The following is an 18,169-nucleotide window of genomic DNA, read 5'->3' as shown; positions in this document are numbered from 1 at the left end:
AACTGGTCACTGTCTGTGTTTCTGTTCCATAACAGTACTTTTAAACCCACCCCTGCTGTTCACCTCTCACTCTCCCTGTGATGACAGGTTACAACTGGTCTCCACTCTGTTGGTTTCCCTAAAGTTTCCTCTATGACTTTCTGCAGAGCAGAAAACAATTTCACTGGGGTTTTGTCTCAAATATTCCTCTTCCCTCAGGGCGAAGGGACAATATCCTGGGTGGTTCAACTTCTTCCTTGCTCTCCTCGATGTTATGGGTTGTTTTCACTGATTTCAAAGGGTTGTACTTTACACAGCTGGTTTGTTCTAAACCACTCTCCTCTAAATTATGAGAACAGATGACAATGCTATCAGGTTGGAGGAGAAACATCTTACGTACTATCTGGTTAGTCTCCAAACTGATGGCAAGAACATGGATTTCTCGAACTTTGGGTATCTGCCCCCCCTTCTCTTTCACTTCCCCATTCCTGTTTCCCTCTCACACCTTATGTCCTTACTTGCCCATCATCTCCTTCTGGTGCTCCTCTCTCTTCCTTTTCCTCCATGGTCGTCAGTCCTCTCCTACCAGATCCCACCCCCCCCCCCGCCCTTTCCAGCCCTTTATCTCTTTCACCAATCAACTTCCCAGCTCTTCACTTCACCCCGGTTCCACCTATCTCCTTTCCAGTCGCGATAAAGGATCTCAGCGCGAAACGTCGGCTGTTTACTCTATTTTCCATAGAATCTGTCGGCCCTGCTGATTTCCTCCAGCATTTTGTACGTGTTGCTTTGGATTTCTAGCATTTGCAGATTTTCTCGTGCTTGTGACACACGGAATGCCTGTTGATGTTGACTGTAGGACTGTGGGAGCTTGCTGTATTAAAGTAACAGTTTTGACTGTGTTTGAAGCGTGCGGCATGGAGCCGTTACTTGTAGACACTACTACCAACTCAGACGCCTCCACGTTTAGAGTTGACCAGCAGTGACCCCTCGACTGCGCAAGCGTGCAGGTCGCTGATGTTCCAAATATCGCGCATGCGCGTAGTGGACAACAGGCTTCGGCGCATCGGCAGCAGGTAGGAGCGGGGCTCCGGTGCGTGTTCATTGGAGCCGGCGTCCGCACCGTGACTGAGGGTCAATTGTCGTGAGCTGTGGACACCAAGTGGCACCGCAAATCCTCGACAGTCGCGGTCTTTTCGCTCTCTGTCAGCCCCACGATCCGTACTCGGGCTCTGGGGAGGTTTTCTGCTGATAGGCTAAGGCGCTCGCGTCATGTCTGCGGCGCACGCGCATCGCTGGTACATTGATGGATAGATGGGTTTCTCGTTCGTGGGGGTTTCTGGGTATAGAAGCAGCCATTGGTGACACTCCCAACGCTTTCCCCGTTAGTCTGAAGTGTAGATTGGAAACGTGCAGGTGGATCTATCAGGTACTACAAAGCTCCAGCAATCTAAATCCAAGAATTATAGAATTCGGAACAAAAATATAGTTCCGAGTTAATTTTGGATGAAGAGTCCACCTTCCAGTCAATGAAAACGCCAATTAGTGCTGCATGGGAAAAAGAAAATCTTTCCAACAGTTTCAGTTCTTGAGAAAATCACCTTTGTCCGACCTTCTCTTGTTCTGGTCCTTCCTACCTATGACAGCATGTTTTGTCTCATTCTTTCTGGGTACCTATTGATATCAAACACCTTTGTCCTGGGTAACAAGTAACCTGTAGCTTTGACATCACAGAAGTGCCACACTCCAATGAGAAAGGCCTCTACCCTCCCCTTCATATTCATTGGCATTGCCATCGATGAATTCACCACCATCAATCATCTGAGAGGCCAGGGGGTCAGAGTAATGAGAAAGTCACCACGATCAACCATGTGCTCTTTGCAGCATTGTGGGACATGACTAGATCTTGAAATAATATTAATGGGGCGAGCCAAACTGAGCCACGTTATGGATTGAAGGTGATAGAAATATCCCATTGTGATACAGACAAAATAGAGAATTTGATGGTTAGTCCAAATCCCTGATCCGGGCCCAGTTAGAAGATGGAGTTGTTCCTCCAACTTGTTGTAATGGTGTGATGTCAGAGATCATAGAATGATCTTGTCTGAAATTCTGACTTCACCCATTGATGTCTTTTGTAATTCTTTTTACAGGTTAGAAACAACAAAAAAAAAATTATGTACAGGAGTTTCAAGCACAACAAGGGATTTACTCACTCAGCCGACGCACAGACCCAGCAGTGAGTTCACCGTGGGGAGAGAGGCCGCTTACCTGTTGTGTGTCTGGGAGGAGATTCACTCAGTCATCCTACGCGCAGACACACCAGTGAGTTGACAAGGGAGAGAGACCGTGCGTGTGTTGTGTGTGTGGGAAAAAATTCACTGGTCATCTCACCTACAGACACACTTGTGAGTTCCACAAGGGAGAGAACATTCATCTGTTGCCTGTGTGGGAAGAGATTAATTTGGTCATCTGATCTGTTGACACACAGGAAGTTCACACTGGGGAGAGGCTGTACATCTCAGACTGTGGGAAGAGATTCACTCAGTCAGCCCGCCTGCAGACTCACCAGTGAGTTCACATGGGAGAGAGACACTTCGACTGTTCCGCATGTGGGAAGAGGTTCACTCGGTCATCTGATTTGCTGAAACACCAGCGAGTTCACACAGGGGAGAGGCCATACACCTGTTCCGAATGTGGGAAGAGATTTACTCAGTCGACCCATCTACTGACACATCAGCGAGTTCACACTGGGGAGAAGCCGTTCACCTGCTCAGACTGTGGGAAGGGATTCACTTGGTCATCTCAATTGAAGGTACATCAACGACTTCACACTGGGGATAGGCCATTCATCTGCTCAGACTGTGGGAAGGGATTTACTCTGTCATCCCACCTACTGGCACACCAGCGAGTTCACACTGGGGAGAGGCCGTTCATCTGCTCAGACTGTGGGAAGGGATTCACTCGGTCATCTAATCTGAAAGTACATCAACGAGTTCACACTGGGGACATGCCGTTCACCTGCTCAGACTGTGGGAAGGGATTCACTCAGTCCTCACACCTGAAGGTACATCAGCGAGTTCATACTGGGGAGAGGCCGTATATCTGCTCAGACTGTGGGAAGGGATTCACTTTGTCATCCCATCTACAGACACATCAGCGATTTCACACAGGAGAAAGGCCGTATGTCTGCTCAGATTGTGGGAAGCGATTCACTCAGTCATCCCAACTGAAGGTACATCAGCGAGTTCACTCTGGGGAGAAGCCTTTCACCTGCTCAGACTGTGGGAAGAGATTCACTTGGTCATCTCACCTACGGACACACCAGTCAGTTCACACAGGAGAGAAGCCGTTCACCTGCTCAGAATGTGGGAAGGGATTCACACAGTCATCTCAACTGAAGGATCATCAGCGAGTTCACACTGGGGAGAGGCCGTTCACCTGCTCGGAATGTGGGAAAGGATTTACTGTGTTGTCCAACCTACAGACACACCAGTCAATTCACAGTGGGGAGAGGCCGTTCACCTGCTCAGACTGTGGGAAGGGATTCAGTCGGTCATCTCAACTGAAGCTACATCAGAGAATTCACACTGGGGAGAGGCCGTTTACCTGCTCTGAATGTGGGAAGGGATTCACTCGGTCATCCACCCTTGTGGCACACTACCGAGTTCACACTGGGGAAAATGTTTAAACAAGCAGCTGGATATTTAAACATCACAGTTGCTGAATCCAGAGGAAAGTTCAAAAGTGACTATTGGTTGGATTTCCTGCTGACTGAAGAAGCCAAGCTGACTGCAGGTATGTCTGACATGTTCTTCATCCCTCGTGTGTCTGTGCTGAGAAAGAATGACATTGGTAGTTCATCTCCTATTCCCTGCAAATATCAATGTTATTGGTTGTTGTTACTGCTTCCAATGAGCTGGGTTGTTAGAACACACCACTGCCCTCTAAAGTCTGAAAGGAGAACCACTAGTTGGATGTTGTGTGGAGCAGGGTCAGAAACCAGTGATGAGTGGCACAGAGCAGAGTTCGGGGCTCTGGACAGGAGCATGTGATCAGGAACAGCGAATCAGAGCAAGGGGTGGGGTGGATGGCAATGAATGACAGAGTAGCAGTATTTGGAAGCTGAATGACAAAAAACAATTGGGTTGACTTTGACTGTTGACACACAAACACAATGCCTGTTTACATTGAGGATACTCCTTTTGGGAGCTTGCTGTGTTAAACTGGCTACTGAGTTCTCATAAAATATATTGACTGGGGAGGCAATGCTTGTAAACACTTTCAGTGGCACTGTTCTTACCCAGAAATCTGAGCTTTAGAATGCATTATCTCTGTGGATCGAGTGCACAGGGCCTGAGAGTCTGTTGGATCCAACTGTTAAATTTTAATGGTCATTTTCTTTGCAGTTTAACTATTCATTATCTGCTTGTATTTTAAGTAGTCTTTATGTGCATAGGAGTTTAATATTCCTCTTGTGGCTGTACAAACTATAACTCTGAAGCTTGTACTTTATTAAATGAGTGTTTTCTTATTGGTTAATTTTAACTGCAGTTTTGATCAAGTGATTTCTAACAGGTTTATTATTATCTATAGATTTGAATGGAATTTTTCTTATCTCTGGATATAAAAAGTAGCTGTTTTATGCTAGGTGCCATATTTAGTTTCTCTCTCTTCTTCAAGTAACAGACCCCTGTCTTTGTTCTATCAACTTTGAATAAAACCATCGTGAAGCAACAAGTTTTATGCCTCGTTCCTGACTCCTAAAAGAACTTTGGATTTAAACACCAAAATCCGTCATTTGGTGTAGTTGGCAGGATTTACAGCTTGGAACAATCCAAGAGAGAGAGAATATTCAGTGTGCAACAAAAGTTGTAAGAACTTAATTTTATGTTCCAAATTGTCTGAGGAACAAAAAGCAGTTCTGAGTTTTTCATCATCAGATGGAAATCAGGATTGATTACTGTTTCCCTTGCTATTTTTAAAAACAGGTTTGTAGAGCCACATACAAAACAGTAGAGCGCAAGTTAAATATGCAAGTCAGTAGACGGTCAAAAAATAACTTTGTACAACCAGTTGAGCATGGATTAATTTATAATAAATTTGTGTGAGCCAGTGGAGTGCGTGAAAAAACTTGAATATAAGCTAGCAGAGGAATGGGGAAAAACATAAATTTGAGTTGCAAGAAACCTGTTAAAATTTCAGTTTCAAACTTAAAATTTTGAGATTGCAGTCAAAGTAATAAAAAGTAGGCACCAATCAAGATAGAATCAAGGAAATGGCTAAGGTCCTAAAACCTACAAAGAACTTTTACCTAAATAAACATTTAAGTTTGATAAATGAATGAAAAAGTCCATTGAGTAATACTAAAAATGTTAAGTTTATTAACAATAAGAATGCATGTTAAAAATAGAAATTGGCTGCTGTTGACTTAATGGAATGTGAGTGAGTTAGCGGAATGGGGGAAGTATTTTACTGAAGAAACACTACAAAAACAGCATGATGGAGACAGTACAAAGTCTAAAGAGTAAATCTTCACATTAACCTGATGAGTGAAAAAACAAGACGGTGATTCAATCAGTCATACACACAAAATGCTGGAGGAACTTTGTGTGTTTTGCTCGGGATTTCCAGCATGCAAAATCTCTTGTGTTTTTAAATCAATAGTTGTGCATTATTCGGGGCTCAGAAACAAACTGAAACAATGTCAGGAAGTTTGCTATGGGCTGCTTTGCATTTTCCAGCTTCCGCAGACTTCCTCGTGTATGTAATGTCAGAACGTGTAGCTGCGACTTCAAGTCCTGCTTGAGATGCTTACCTGGCGCTCCACCCAGGGAAACAGCTGCTTCTAAAACCCTGCCCCAGGAACTACAGCTAACATTACAACACACACAAAATGCTGGTGGAACACAGCAGGCCAGACAGCATCCATAGGAAGAAGCACAGTCGACGTTTCGGGCTGAGACTCTTCGTCAGGACTAACTGAAAGAAGAGATAGTAAGAGATTTGAAAGGGGGAGGGGGAGGGGGAGATCTGAAATGATAGGAGAGGACAGCAGGGGGAGAGATGGAGCCAAGAGTTGGAAAGTTGATTGGCAAAAAGGGATACTAGGCTGGAGAAGGGAGATGATCATGGGACGGGAGGCCTAGGGAGAAAGAAAGGGGGAGGGGAGCACTAGATGAAGATGGAGAGCAGGCAAGGAGTTATTGTGAGAGGGACAGAGAGAGACAAAAAAAGGGGCAAAATAAATAAATAGCGGATGGGGTAAGAAGGGGAGGTGGGGCATTAACGGAAGTTAGAGAAGTCAATGTTCATGCCATCAGGTTGAAGGCTACCCAGACGGAATATAAGGTGTTGTTCCTCCAACCTGAGTGTGGCTTCATCTTTACAGTAGAGGGAGGGCGTGGATAGACATATCAGGATGAGAATGGGACGTGGAATTAAAATGTGTGGCCATTGGGAGATCCTGCTTTCTCTGGCGGACAGAGCGTAGATGTTCGGCGAAACAGTCTCCCAGTCTGCGTCGGGTCTCACCAATATATAGAAGGCCACACCGGGAGCACCGTACGCAGTATATCACCCCAGCCGACTCACAGGTGAAGTGTCACCTTACCTGGAAGGTCTGGGGCCCTGAATGGTGTTGAGGGAGGAAGTGTAAGGGCAAGTGTAGCACTTGTTCCGCTTACAAGGATAAGTGCTGGAGGGAGATCGGTGGGAAGGGATGGGGGGATGAATGGACAAGGGAATCACGTAGGGAGCGATCCCTGCGGAAAGCAGAAAGGGGGGGGTGGGAAAGATGTGCTTGGTGGTGGGATCCCGTTGGAGGTGGCGGAAGTTATGGAGAATTATATTTTGGACCCGGAGGCTGGTGGGGTGGTAGGTGAGGACAAGGGGAACCCTATCCCTAGTGGGGTGGCGGGAGGATGGGGTGCGTGAAATGGGAGAGCTAACATTGAACAGTCTCCCTGTACAGCACCACATCTGAACTCCAGAGAATTACAACCTATATTAGACTGTCTGAGTCAGCGACACCATCCAAAGAATTGCCAACACAAGAAAGTCTGAAAATTCTGGAAATCTAATACAAAACACACAAAATGCTGGACGAACTCAGCAGGCCAGGAAGAATATATTTAAAAGAGTAGACAGTAGACGTTTTGGGCTGAGACCCATCATCAGGACAGGAAAGGAAGAGAGGTCAGAGTAAGAAGGTGGGGGGAGGGGAGGAAGAAGTACAAGGTAGTAGATGATAGGTGAAACCAGGTGAGGGGGAGAAGTAAAGAGCCGGGAGAGGACTGAAGACCACGGAAAAAAGAAAAGGGGGAAGGAGCATCAGAGGGTGATGAGGGCAGGTAAGGAGATAAGGTGGGAGAGGGAAACAGGAATGGGGAATGGTGAAGGAGAGGAGAGGGGTAGCAATAACAGGAAGTTCGAGAAAACGATGTTCATGCCATCAGGTTGTAGGCTACCTATACGGAATATGAGGTGTTACTCATGCAACCTGAGTGTGGCCCGTTCATGGCAGCAGAGGAGGCCATGGACTGACATATTGAATTGGGTGGTGTTCTAAGGAATTACAGCCTACATTGGACTGTCCGGGACAGAGACACCGGAACTGCAGCATGTACATGCATGGACTCTGCAGCGACCTCTAGTGTCTCAAGTGAGGACGACAGTGATGAAATAATATACAGCACACATCAAAATATTCACTAGTGCTGGGCCTTTAATGTGTGGGCTTCCTGACGATCCAGAACAAACATTTGCCCCCTTTATTAGACATTCCAGAAATGATAATGGAAACATTATACCTGTGATGTCACTGTTTATTAATTTCCGTAGATGCTGTCTGATCTCCAGTGCATTGCTTTGGATTTCCAGCACCTGTAGAATTTCTTGTATTTATAAATATACAATGATCACGCTCCCTCATATCATATTAAACAGGATCATTTATGTAACTTTAATCAGCGTGATTGAAGGAATATCATATCTGACCTGATTCATGTCTTACCCTGTGATATGCCACATCTAATGTTCATGACAAAGCTGTTAAATCTTTTCATATGTTTACTATTTAAGTGACGATTTGCTTGAGTTCAGAAGCTACCATTCCAGTAGGGAATAGTTTGTGCAATTACACATCATAATGTCCTAAATGGGGTAGTTATTCTGGAATTTTTATTGAAAAATTAGTAAAATATTACAATTCAATAAAGCTCCTTGTCAAGTAATATGAAATGGTCTAAGTTCATGGAACAATACCTAATTTGTGAGGGAATAGAGCCTTCACCCCTTCTACCTTAGTCCACTAACTTATCAATCACCCCTGGTGAGTTATTAACCTTAAACTTTCTGCATAATCACTCAAAGAGTTGAACTGCATGTGCATGTAACGAGAGCTGTATAACTCATCTTCTACCTTAGGCCACAATCTTATCAATCACCCCTGCTGTGGACACTTTCTGGAGGTCCAAGATTCGTATGCTCCATGACTGCTGGACTAAGTGTGTAAATGTAGGAGGGGACTATGTTGAAAAATAAATGTGCTGGGTTTTCTAAAATTGACTCCTTCTACCTTAGGCCATGAACTTATCAATTACCCCTCGTATATATAGATAGATAGAGCTTGGAGGCCCAAGACTTTTGCCCAGTACTGTAGTAATTTTATATATTGCACTGCATTGCTACTACAAAAAAAGATTTCATGGCATACACTAGTGATGATAAAACTGATTTTGATATTTGTCTCTATTGGAATGAAATTATCTTACCTGGAGTCTCAGGAACCAAGTGAGTTTGCAGCTAATGCCAAGCTTCATCCCTGGCAGTCCTCCTCTGCCACCTGTCCCACACCCCTCCTGCAGCACTCCACCTCCCCTATTCCCAACATCCCTTGCTCCCGCTCTACGTTGACAAATAAAGCACTGTGCAATAGTCTTAGGGCGCCCTAGCTTTATAAAGGGTTTCAGCCCAAAATGTCAGCTGTACTCTTTTCCATGGATGCTGCCTGGCCTGCTGAGTTCCTCCAGCATTTGGTGTGTTGTTCAGATTTCCAGCATCTGCAGATTTTCTCTTGTTTAAGAACTTAAATATGTGCTTAAGACTTTTGCAGTGCTATACCTGACGAGTCTGAAGACAAACTGTAAATAATTTGGCTGATCATTCGTAAAGAATCAGTTGAAAATACATCTGTGTGCACAGTTTCCTTTTTTTGCACACAGGTTGTGTGCCCTGCTGGTGTTGTCTGTCCTTGATTCTATTATGGTTATTGGATTTATTTCGTATGCCTCCAAGAAAATCAATCTGAGTTGTATATGGCGACAAAAATGTACTTTGATAATAATTTAACTTTGAATTTTGAAGTGATGGATGGGATTTCTTTGTTTGGATTCATTTTTAAGTCTTGGAAACCAGGGTCACTCAATATTATGTCATATTATTTACACTAATATAATCTTTTTGTAATTTACATCTTTATTTTTTGTTTAAAGGCAACTATTAACAGAATAGTTCAAACTCAGGTGTGCCTACTAATTTGCCTAGCTATGGCATAATCATATGACTGAAGAATATATACATTTTGATATTTCATATATTGGCGGGACCCGACGCAGACTGGGAGACTGTTTTGCTGAACACCTACACTCTGTCCGCCATAGAAAGCAGGATTACCCAGTGGTCACACATTTTAATTCCATGTCCCATTCCCATTCTGATATGTCTATCCATGGCCTCCTCTACTGTCAAGATGAAGCCACACTCAGGTTGGAGGAACAACACCTTATATTCTGTCTGGGTAGCCTCCAACATGATGGCATGAACATTGACTTCTCTAACTTCTGTTAATGCCCCTCCTCCTGTTCTTACGCCATCCCTTATTTATTCATTTATTATAATTTTTTCCTCTTTTTTCTCTCTCTGTCCCTCTCACAATAACTCCTTGCCTGCTCTTCATCTTCCTCTGGTGCTCCCCTCCCCCTTTCTTTCTCCCTAGGCCTCCCGTCCCATTATCCTCTCCCTTCTCCAGCTTTGTATCCCTTTTTGCCAATCAACTTTCCAGCTCTTAGCTCCATCCCTCCCCCTCCTGTCCTCTCCTATCATTTCGGATTTCCCCCTCCCCCTCTCAAATCTCTTACTCTCTCTCTTTCAGTTAGTCCTGACGAAGGGTCTTGGCTCGAAACGTCGACTGTGCTTCTTCCTATGGATGCTGTCTGGCCTGCTGCATTCCACCAGTATTTTGTGTGTGTGTTGCTTGTTTTTTGATTATTTTAATTTGTAGCACAGATATCACAAGTTTTTGTTGAGGCGGCGAGTTTTCAGCTTTCTGCATCATTGTGATCTCTTCTGGGGAGGGTATGACCTGTGCCAAAATAAGGACAGGTCACACCTGAACCTAAATGAGACCAATTTCCTTGCAGGCAGATTGCTAAAGCTCTTGGGTAGGGTTTAAACTAATTTTGCAGAGTGATATGGCTGAGGATGGGGAGGTTGGTATGCAATTAGATGCAGTGTGCAGTGAGGTAACGATGGGGTAAGTTGGAAGTCAGTGGGATGAGTTGAAGTGTAACATGGGGGCAAAGTCAAAAAGGGTGATGAATACAGGACTGAAGTTATGATATTTGAATTCACACACTATACAGAATAAGGTGGATGATCTAATACTGCAGTTAGAGATTGGCAGGTGTGACATTATGGTCATTACTGAGTCATGGCAGAAAAAAGATCATAGTTGGGAGCTTCACATCCAAGGATACACATTGTATCAAAAGAAGAGTCAGTTGGGTGGAGGGGGTGGCATGGCTCTATGCTAAAAAGATGAAATCAAATTCTTAGAAAGAGGTGACATAGGATTGGAGGATGTAGAATCATTGTGGGTAGAGTTAAGAAACTACAAGGATAAAAGTTGGGAGTTATATACAGTAGTCAGGATGTGGATTACAAATTAAGATATGATGTAGAGAAGATGTGGAAAGGTCATGTTGTCATAGTCCGGTCCGTGAGGTCCGTATTCCGGTTCACGGTCCAGTCCATCGACCCTTGCTCCAGGTTTTCCTATCTACCCTGTTTCTGTCCTTGTGGAGCTAATTGAGGCAGCTGATGCTTGTTGGGGCTGGCTGCATAAATACCTCCAGAGACCAGGGCATGGTTGCTGGATTGTTCTTGTTCTTACTCCTGGGATCCCTTCCTCTGCCTTCTGTTTCCTCACCTGAAGCCCTGCCTTGTCTTGCCGGTAACTCTCGCCTCACCTGAAGTTCTGTCTCACCTTGCTTTGCCAGAAGGCCTGCCTTCTCTTGCTGTCTGGTCCTGGAGCCACCCTGTACCTAGCTCCTTTCCTGTCTCTTGCCTCCGCCCAGGTAAGCCAGGCCGTCTTGCCATTACCTGGGGTTGGTTCTGTCCCTTGCCTCTGCCCAGGTAAGAGAGGCCGTCTTGCCGTTACCTGGGTTGGTTCTGTCCCTTCCTGTCCCTTGCCTCCACCCAGGTAAGCCAGGCCATCTTGCCGTTACCTGGGGTTGGTTCTGTCCCTTGCCTCCGCCCAGGTAAGCCAGGTCATCTTGCTGTTACATGGGGTTGGTTCTGTCCCTTGCCTCTCTCGGGTGGTGATCCGCACCCTGCCCAGGTGGAGACTGCCTCCCCTCTGGTCTCCAGCCTCCCCTCTGGTCTCCAGCCTCGCCTCTAGTCTCAAGTCTCCAGCCTCCTGCCAAGCCTCACCTCGTCTCTTGCCTAGCCTCGAGCCTGTAGACTCCAGCCTCTAGCCAAGCCAAGTTTCTAGCCTCTAGCCTCTTGCCAAGCCAAGCCAAGTCTCTAGCCCTAGCTTCTAGCCTGAAGAGTCCAGCCTTGTCCTGCCTGCCTGCCAAGCCTGGTCCTTGCCTAGTTCTGGGGTCCAAGCCAGAGGCAAGACCCAGGTACGGGGTCCTTGTCCAGTCTCTGGCTCGGAGTCCAAGCCCGGGCTCCTAGCTCTCTTGTTCAGTCCTGTTCCAGGTTCCTGGTTTTCCTGTCCATGTCCTTGCCATCGCCCTGTATCCTAGTCCTGTCCCTAGTACTTCAGTGTCTGTGTCTTGCACTTGGGTCCGTTCCCAGCCACCACCTTATGACACATGTATGGAAGTCATGGAGGATTTCAATATGTATGTAGAGTGGGAAAATCAGATTGGTGCCGGATCACAAGAGGGAAATTTCTAGAATGCCTGCGAGATGGCTTTTTAGAGCAGCTTGTGGTTGATTCCTCTAGGGGATCAACTATTCTGGATTGGGTGTTGTGCAATGAGCTGAACTTGATAAAGGAGCTTAACACAAGGAACTCTCAGGAGCCAGTGATCATAATACGATAGAGTTCACCCTGCAGTTTCAGAAGCTAAAATCAGATGTATCAGTATTATAGTGAGTAAAGGGAATAACACGGGCATGAGAGAGGAGCTGGCCAAAGCTGCTTTCCCCTTCCAATCAATAGGGTTATGGCAGAGCAGCAATAGCTGGAATTTCTCTGAACAGTTCACAAAGTGCAGAATAGCTTCATCTGAAGAAATAGTAGGCTGAAGGAAGGATGAGGCAATTGTAGCTGGCAAGGGAAGTCAAAGACAATAAAAGCAAAAGAGAGGGCATGTAATGGAGGAAAATAGTGGGAAAGTAAAGGACAGAGAGGCTTTTTAAAAAGCAACAGAAGGCAACTAAAGAGCAATAATGAAGAAAAGATGGAATATGAAGATAAACTAGCCAATAATACAGAGAAAGCACACCAAAAGTCCCCCCCCACCAAAGAAATATCAAGAGTAAATAAGAGGCAAGAGAGGATATCAGACTGCTGAAAAATGATGCTGTAGAGGTAGCAACGGGACAAGGAAATGGTGGGTGAATTTAAGTATTTTGTGTCATTGTTCACTGTAGAAGTCACTAAGAGTATTGCAGAAACTGCTGGGGGCAGAAGTAGACAAGCCACCTGGACCAGATGGACTACTACGCAGGGTACTGAAACAGGAAGCTGAAGAGATTGTGGAGGCATTAGTAATGATCTCTCAAGAATCACTGCATTCTGGTATGATTCTGGAGGACTGGAAAATTACAAATTTTACTCCACTTTTTAAGAAAGGAGGGAGGCAAAAGAAAGGAAAATATAGCTCAGTTAGAGTTTCAGGGGGGTGGAGGCGTAGCAGACTTGTGGGTGGGGTTGATGGATTATTCCAGACTTGTGGTGGTGGTGGATAGTTTCAGTGTCCAGAGGAACTTAATGAGAATGATTCTGGGACTGAAAGGGTCAATGTACAAGGAGTGCTTGATGACCCTGTGCTTGTAGCTTCTGGAGCTTAGAAGAATGAGAAGGATCTAGGATATTGAAAGACCTCGATAGAATGGATGTTTCCGTGCTGGAGAGTGTCCAAGGCCAGAGGGCACAGCCTTTGGAACTGAGATGTGGAATTTCTTTAGCCAGTGGGTGGTGAATCTGTGATATTCTTTGCTACAGGTGGCTGTGGAGGCCATGTCATTGGGTATATTTAAAGTGGAGGTTGATAGGTTCTTGATTAGGAAGGGTGTCAAAGGTTACTGGGAGAGGACAGGAGAATGGGTACCAAACCAGCCATGATAGATTGGCAGAAGAGGCTCAATGGCCTAATTCTGCTCCTGTATCTTATAGTCTTGTGGTTATTCACACAATTGTCACTGATCCCAGCTCCTGTAACTGTTCCTATAACCCCCAGTTCCTCAATTCCTTAAATATTTATCTATCTCTGCCTGACATATACCCAGACATGAGGCCTCCCCACTCACAGGGACAGAGAATCCCAGAGACTGTACACTCAGACATAGAATTCCAGAAGTTTCCACACGTCTCCATTTGAAATGCGTGGCCCCTATTTAGCAGCTCAGACTGTGGGGGAAGGGATACACTCACTGATCCCACCTACCGACCACACCAGTCACCTCACACTGAGGAGAGAGTGATCACATGCTCTGATTGTGGAAAGGTGCTCACTCTGTTACGCACCCTACATGCACACCAGTCAGTTCACACCGAGGAGAGACCATTCACCTGCCCAGACTGCCCGAACCGATTCACTCTGTCATCCAACCTTGTGACACACAAGCAAGCTCACACTGGGGACAATGTTTAAATAAGCTGCATGCTGAATTCAGAGGCAAGTTCACAATTGACTGTTGGTGTCGAACTCCGCAATTATTGCTGCTTCTCACCACATCCAGTTCTGCACCCTGGTCACTGGGACTGGGAGGTGCTTCTTCTAAATTTATCTTTAATGGGACAGGAGTTTGATGTTCTGGATCTCTGACAAATAAATCAGTTCTATTTCAAACTCTGTCTCAGGTATCTAGAGAATTTACAACACACCTTGTGTGCAGTCAGGAGTATATATATATAATCAGCCGAGTTGGTCCTTGCTACTGTTTCTGTTTCACAACAGCTATTTTAAATCCATCCCTGCTGTTCCCCTCTTGCTCTCCGTGGTGGGGGTCCAAAGAGACATCATTCTGTGGGTGAAGTGGTTTCTCCTCAATTTTCTGCCTGTGGAAGACAGGAGCAGGATGCACTAAATTCGAGAGTGTCAGGGAGCAGAAGTGCGTGCAATTGCTATTACTAGGGAGGAGATACTTAGGAAACTGAAAGAGGAGAAGATAGACAGGGCCAGCTGGCATGAGTAATGATCTTTCAGGAATCAATGGACTCTGCCCTGGTTCTGGAGGACTAGAAAATTGCAAATGTCACTCCACTCTTCAAGAATGGAGAGAGGAAGAAAGGAAATTATAGGCCAGTTAGTTTGACCTCATTTGTTGAGCATCGATTGTTAAGGACGTGGTTTCGGGATATTTGGATGCACATGACTAAATAGGCCAGGGTGGGCGGTATCGGGCCTTGAGCACCCGATACATGAAGGGTCTGCAGGTGAAATTCCGATTCACTGCTGACGAGCCCAGTAAGCCAATCAGAGAGCTGCCTTATTCACCAATGAACAGAGAGCAGAAAGAAAAGTGCCGAAAATAACCGCCAGTTCTCCCGAAATTTGAAAATCCCGCCGAAAGTTATTTATTGATCTGTAGTCTGGAAAAGTATGCATTGAATCACTAATTCGGTGAAGATTTATTTTACATTAACAACCCGGGCGTTATTTTACTTGCCAATATGAATGTTTCTAGTTATTGAGCTTCGAAAAGTCGATCCACAGTCTATATTGGCAGTCGGTCTGTGTGTACCGGTCTCTTCTCAAACTGCGGGCGAAGGCGAGGTTCCAACGAGACTATTTTCCTTCTGTGAAAAAAACCGGAATTCCAGCATCTGCAGACTTGTATCCCCATGGACTCGGTCAGAAATGGGACTGGTTACCAAATGGAAGAACTGCATTTATTAAAACCCATTCTCCAGCCCCAAATACCTGGAAACCTTGCCCACAACAACCAACCGTACACGGATGGGGTGCGGGACAGGGATACACTAACAGCTGACTCCCGTTAATCCAGCTGCACCGAACTACTGATTCTGTGTTGAGGGGAGTCGGCCGTGTGTGTGTGTGGGGGGGGGGGTTGGGTTGGAGGAGGGGTTTGTGAGAAGCTGTAATGTCTTATTGATCAAAACTCCCACAGGGAATGGCGTGATTAACAAAGGGGTAGTGAACAGATATTGACAGCCCTTTTCTCTGCCGGATTAGTGGCTCTGAAAAGAGCCTTTTGTTGTGCTTGGTGCCGAGGTCAGGTTTAGGCGCGCTCGCCGCGGATACGCCGGGCCAGCTGGATGTCTTTGGGCATGATGGTGACTCGCTTGGCGTGGATGGCGCACAGGTTGGTGTCCTCAAAGAGACCCACCAGGTAAGCTTCGCTGGCCTCCTGCAGGGCCATGACGGCCGAGCTCTGGAAGCGCAGATCGGTTTTGAAGTCCTGAGCGATTTCGCGCACCAGGCGCTGGAAGGGCAGTTTGCGGATGAGCAACTCGGTGGATTTCTGGTAGCGCCGGATCTCCCTCAGAGCCACGGTGCCGGGCCGGTAGCGATGGGGCTTCTTCACTCCGCCTGTTGCCGGAGCGCTCTTGCGCGCCGCTTTGGTCGCCAGTTGTTTGCGGGGAGCTTTGCCACCGGTCGATTTACGCGCTGTTTGCTTGGTCCGAGCCATTCTCCTTCAGCAGTGCGATCACAGCCTGAAATATCAGGATTGAAGTGTCAGAGCAGACGCTGGGTCTGGCTTTTAAAGAGTTGATGAAGGGCCGCCCAGCTCCCTCTGATTGGTTGGAATGGAGATGTCCATCATAGGGTCTCAGCAGTGCGATTGGATGCCTGTCCTTAATCAGTTTGAAGCTGGCCGACGGGGGGGCGGGGAATAGTATCTGTGACCAAATATGGAAACTGGCGCCTAGGGTCACTATTCAGCCAATCCGACAGCAGATTGGATCCCCGGTTAATTTCAAATCGCCCGCCAATTTCTAAAGCAGCCGGAGCTAGTTTCTTACAATAACTAGAAATCATGAATTATCAAATTTTACTTTCATTGAAAGAATTGTTTTTACTTCTCTCAATTAGTTATATGAATGTTTGCATATTAAGCGAATAGCTTCTCGAGGTGAGTGCATTCGTTTCTGCCGGAAACAGGAGGACAGGAAGAGGGTTGAAATCAATTTTATTTATTGCGTTTACTAAATAGTTTTTGGAGAAAATAAAGCCGTGAAAGGATTGCATGAACCCACACTGAGCTGAAATATTTACAGAATCATATGGATAATTGTAAACATATAATTTCATTCTTAATCTCGTCCCGCTCCAAGTCCCTGCAAACTAATGCGACCTGACCTGTCGGAGAGAGGAGTGTCGAACATAGAATTGAAATACAGCGCTCCGCGCAATCCTTCAGAAGCGCGAGTTCTTTATTGAATCAGAATCAGGTTTAATATTACCGGCATATATCGTGAAATTTATTAATTTAGCGGCAGCAGTACTATGCAATATAGGAAATGATAATATAGGAAAAGTAAATAGATCGTACTGACATCTAAACCGACTAGGATCTGGAATCGCGCGATTCTGGATCAGCTCTTATCTGGGAAATGTGGGTGGCTCTTAAAAGAGCCTTTGGTTTCGGGTCTTTACTGCATTTACTTTTTGGCCGCTGTCTTCTTGGCTTTCACAGATTTTGCCTTCGGCTTGGGTTTTGCCGACTTCTTGGCCACCTTGGGGGCTGCGACCTTCTTCGGACTCTTGGGCTTCTGCGCGGTCTTCTTGGTCGCTGTTTTCTTAGCTGCCGCTTTTTTAACCGCAGTTTTCTTAACCCCTTTGGTCTTGGCGGGAGATTTCTTGGCACCTGTTTTCCTGGCCACAGATTTCTTGGTCACTGTCTTCTTGGTCTTAGATGCCTTGGCCGCTGGTTTCTTCGCTTTTTTCACGACTTTCCCGGTATGTTCTTTTTTAGCGGCTCTCAAGGAGCCGGAGGCACCTGCGCCCTTAGTGTGAACCAGGGTGCCTTTATCCAATTTCCTTTTAATGGCCATCCTGATCTGACCTTTCAGCTTTTGTACATCGACGCCGCTGCTGGCCAAACTCTTCTTTATCGCGGCTACGGACACCCCTCGCTGACTGCGGCAATCGGCCACAATCTTGTCGATCTGATCGCCCAGTTTGGGACCGGTTGACTTGGTCCGGACGGCCGCCTTCTTCTTCTTGGCAGCCTTGGTTGCAGAGGCGGGTGCCGCTGGTGGGGCCACTTCTGCGGTCTCGGTCATGGTCGGAAACTCTGCACAAACTCTCTCGAACTCTGAAGTGAGTGAGAAATGAAGCGAGAGGCGGCGGTGCTGAGCAATTTAAAGGCAGCGAGCGGACGGGGCGGAGACATCCTGCAGTCAGCTCCCGGCCGCTCCGTCTCTCTGTGTTTCTCTCTCCCGAAAAACTCTCCGATTCCGATTAAAATAGGACATCCCCAAGACCCAGACCGCTCTCTGTCTGTGCCCGAGGCCGGATTCTCTGCTGTAAAGAAAGTTTGGTCCGAATTAAATGCAGCAGTTTCTATATCAACCCGTTTCACTGCTGCACTGACCTCATTCTTTCCCGGGATCAGGACATTTTCTCTGTTTTCCGATCGAAATATTGAAATCAACTAAAAAATCGCGGTTAATTCCCACTTCAGGACTGAGCTGGGGAACTGTGCTATCCCGGAGCAGGCAAATTGTTTTATTTTCTCTAGGTGGGGATGAAAAATTCAGCGATGT

At 46.1% G+C, this 18,169-nt stretch overlaps 3 protein-coding genes across 3 annotated transcripts; 1 reads left to right on the top strand and 2 right to left on the bottom strand.

The window, feature by feature from the left end:
• Positions 1-1,028: 1,028 nt before the first annotated feature.
• On the top strand, positions 1,029-4,667 carry LOC140205459 (uncharacterized). The gene is made up of 2 exons (XM_072273066.1): positions 1,029-1,055; positions 2,133-4,667. Exon 2 carries the CDS (start codon positions 2,561-2,563, stop codon positions 3,668-3,670), a length of 1,110 nt encoding a protein of 369 aa, XP_072129167.1. The 5' UTR covers positions 1,029-1,055; positions 2,133-2,560; the 3' UTR covers positions 3,671-4,667.
• A 10,874-nt stretch (positions 4,668-15,541) lies between these two features.
• Positions 15,542-16,224, bottom strand: LOC140205458 (histone H3). Its single transcript, XM_072273065.1, has one exon. The coding sequence runs from the start codon at positions 16,087-16,089 to the stop codon at positions 15,679-15,681; it is 411 nt and encodes a 136-aa protein (XP_072129166.1). The 5' UTR covers positions 16,090-16,224; the 3' UTR covers positions 15,542-15,678.
• Positions 16,225-16,589: 365 nt separating this feature from the next.
• LOC140205457 (histone H1-like) lies at positions 16,590-17,719 on the bottom strand. Its single transcript, XM_072273064.1, has one exon. It carries the CDS (start codon positions 17,684-17,686, stop codon positions 17,063-17,065), a length of 624 nt encoding a protein of 207 aa, XP_072129165.1. The 5' UTR covers positions 17,687-17,719; the 3' UTR covers positions 16,590-17,062.
• Positions 17,720-18,169: the final 450 nt, after the last annotated feature.

Source organism: Mobula birostris, chromosome 11 (assembly GCF_030028105.1).
Source record: "Mobula birostris isolate sMobBir1 chromosome 11, sMobBir1.hap1, whole genome shotgun sequence".
NCBI classification, from domain to species: domain Eukaryota; kingdom Metazoa; phylum Chordata; class Chondrichthyes; order Myliobatiformes; family Myliobatidae; genus Mobula; species Mobula birostris.
The sequence above is the reverse complement of the archived record's forward strand: the minus strand, read 5'-3'. Positions and strand labels throughout refer to the sequence as shown.

What these genes read in the sequence shown, in the direction of transcription:
- LOC140205458 (XM_072273065.1), bottom strand. Translation starts at nt 16,089, where the DNA reads ATGGCTCGGACCAAGCAAACAGCGCGTAAATCGACCGGTGGCAAAGCT.
- LOC140205459 (XM_072273066.1), top strand. Translation starts at nt 2,561, where the DNA reads ATGGGAGAGAGACACTTCGACTGTTCCGCATGTGGGAAGAGGTTCACT.
- LOC140205457 (XM_072273064.1), bottom strand. Translation starts at nt 17,686, where the DNA reads ATGACCGAGACCGCAGAAGTGGCCCCACCAGCGGCACCCGCCTCTGCA.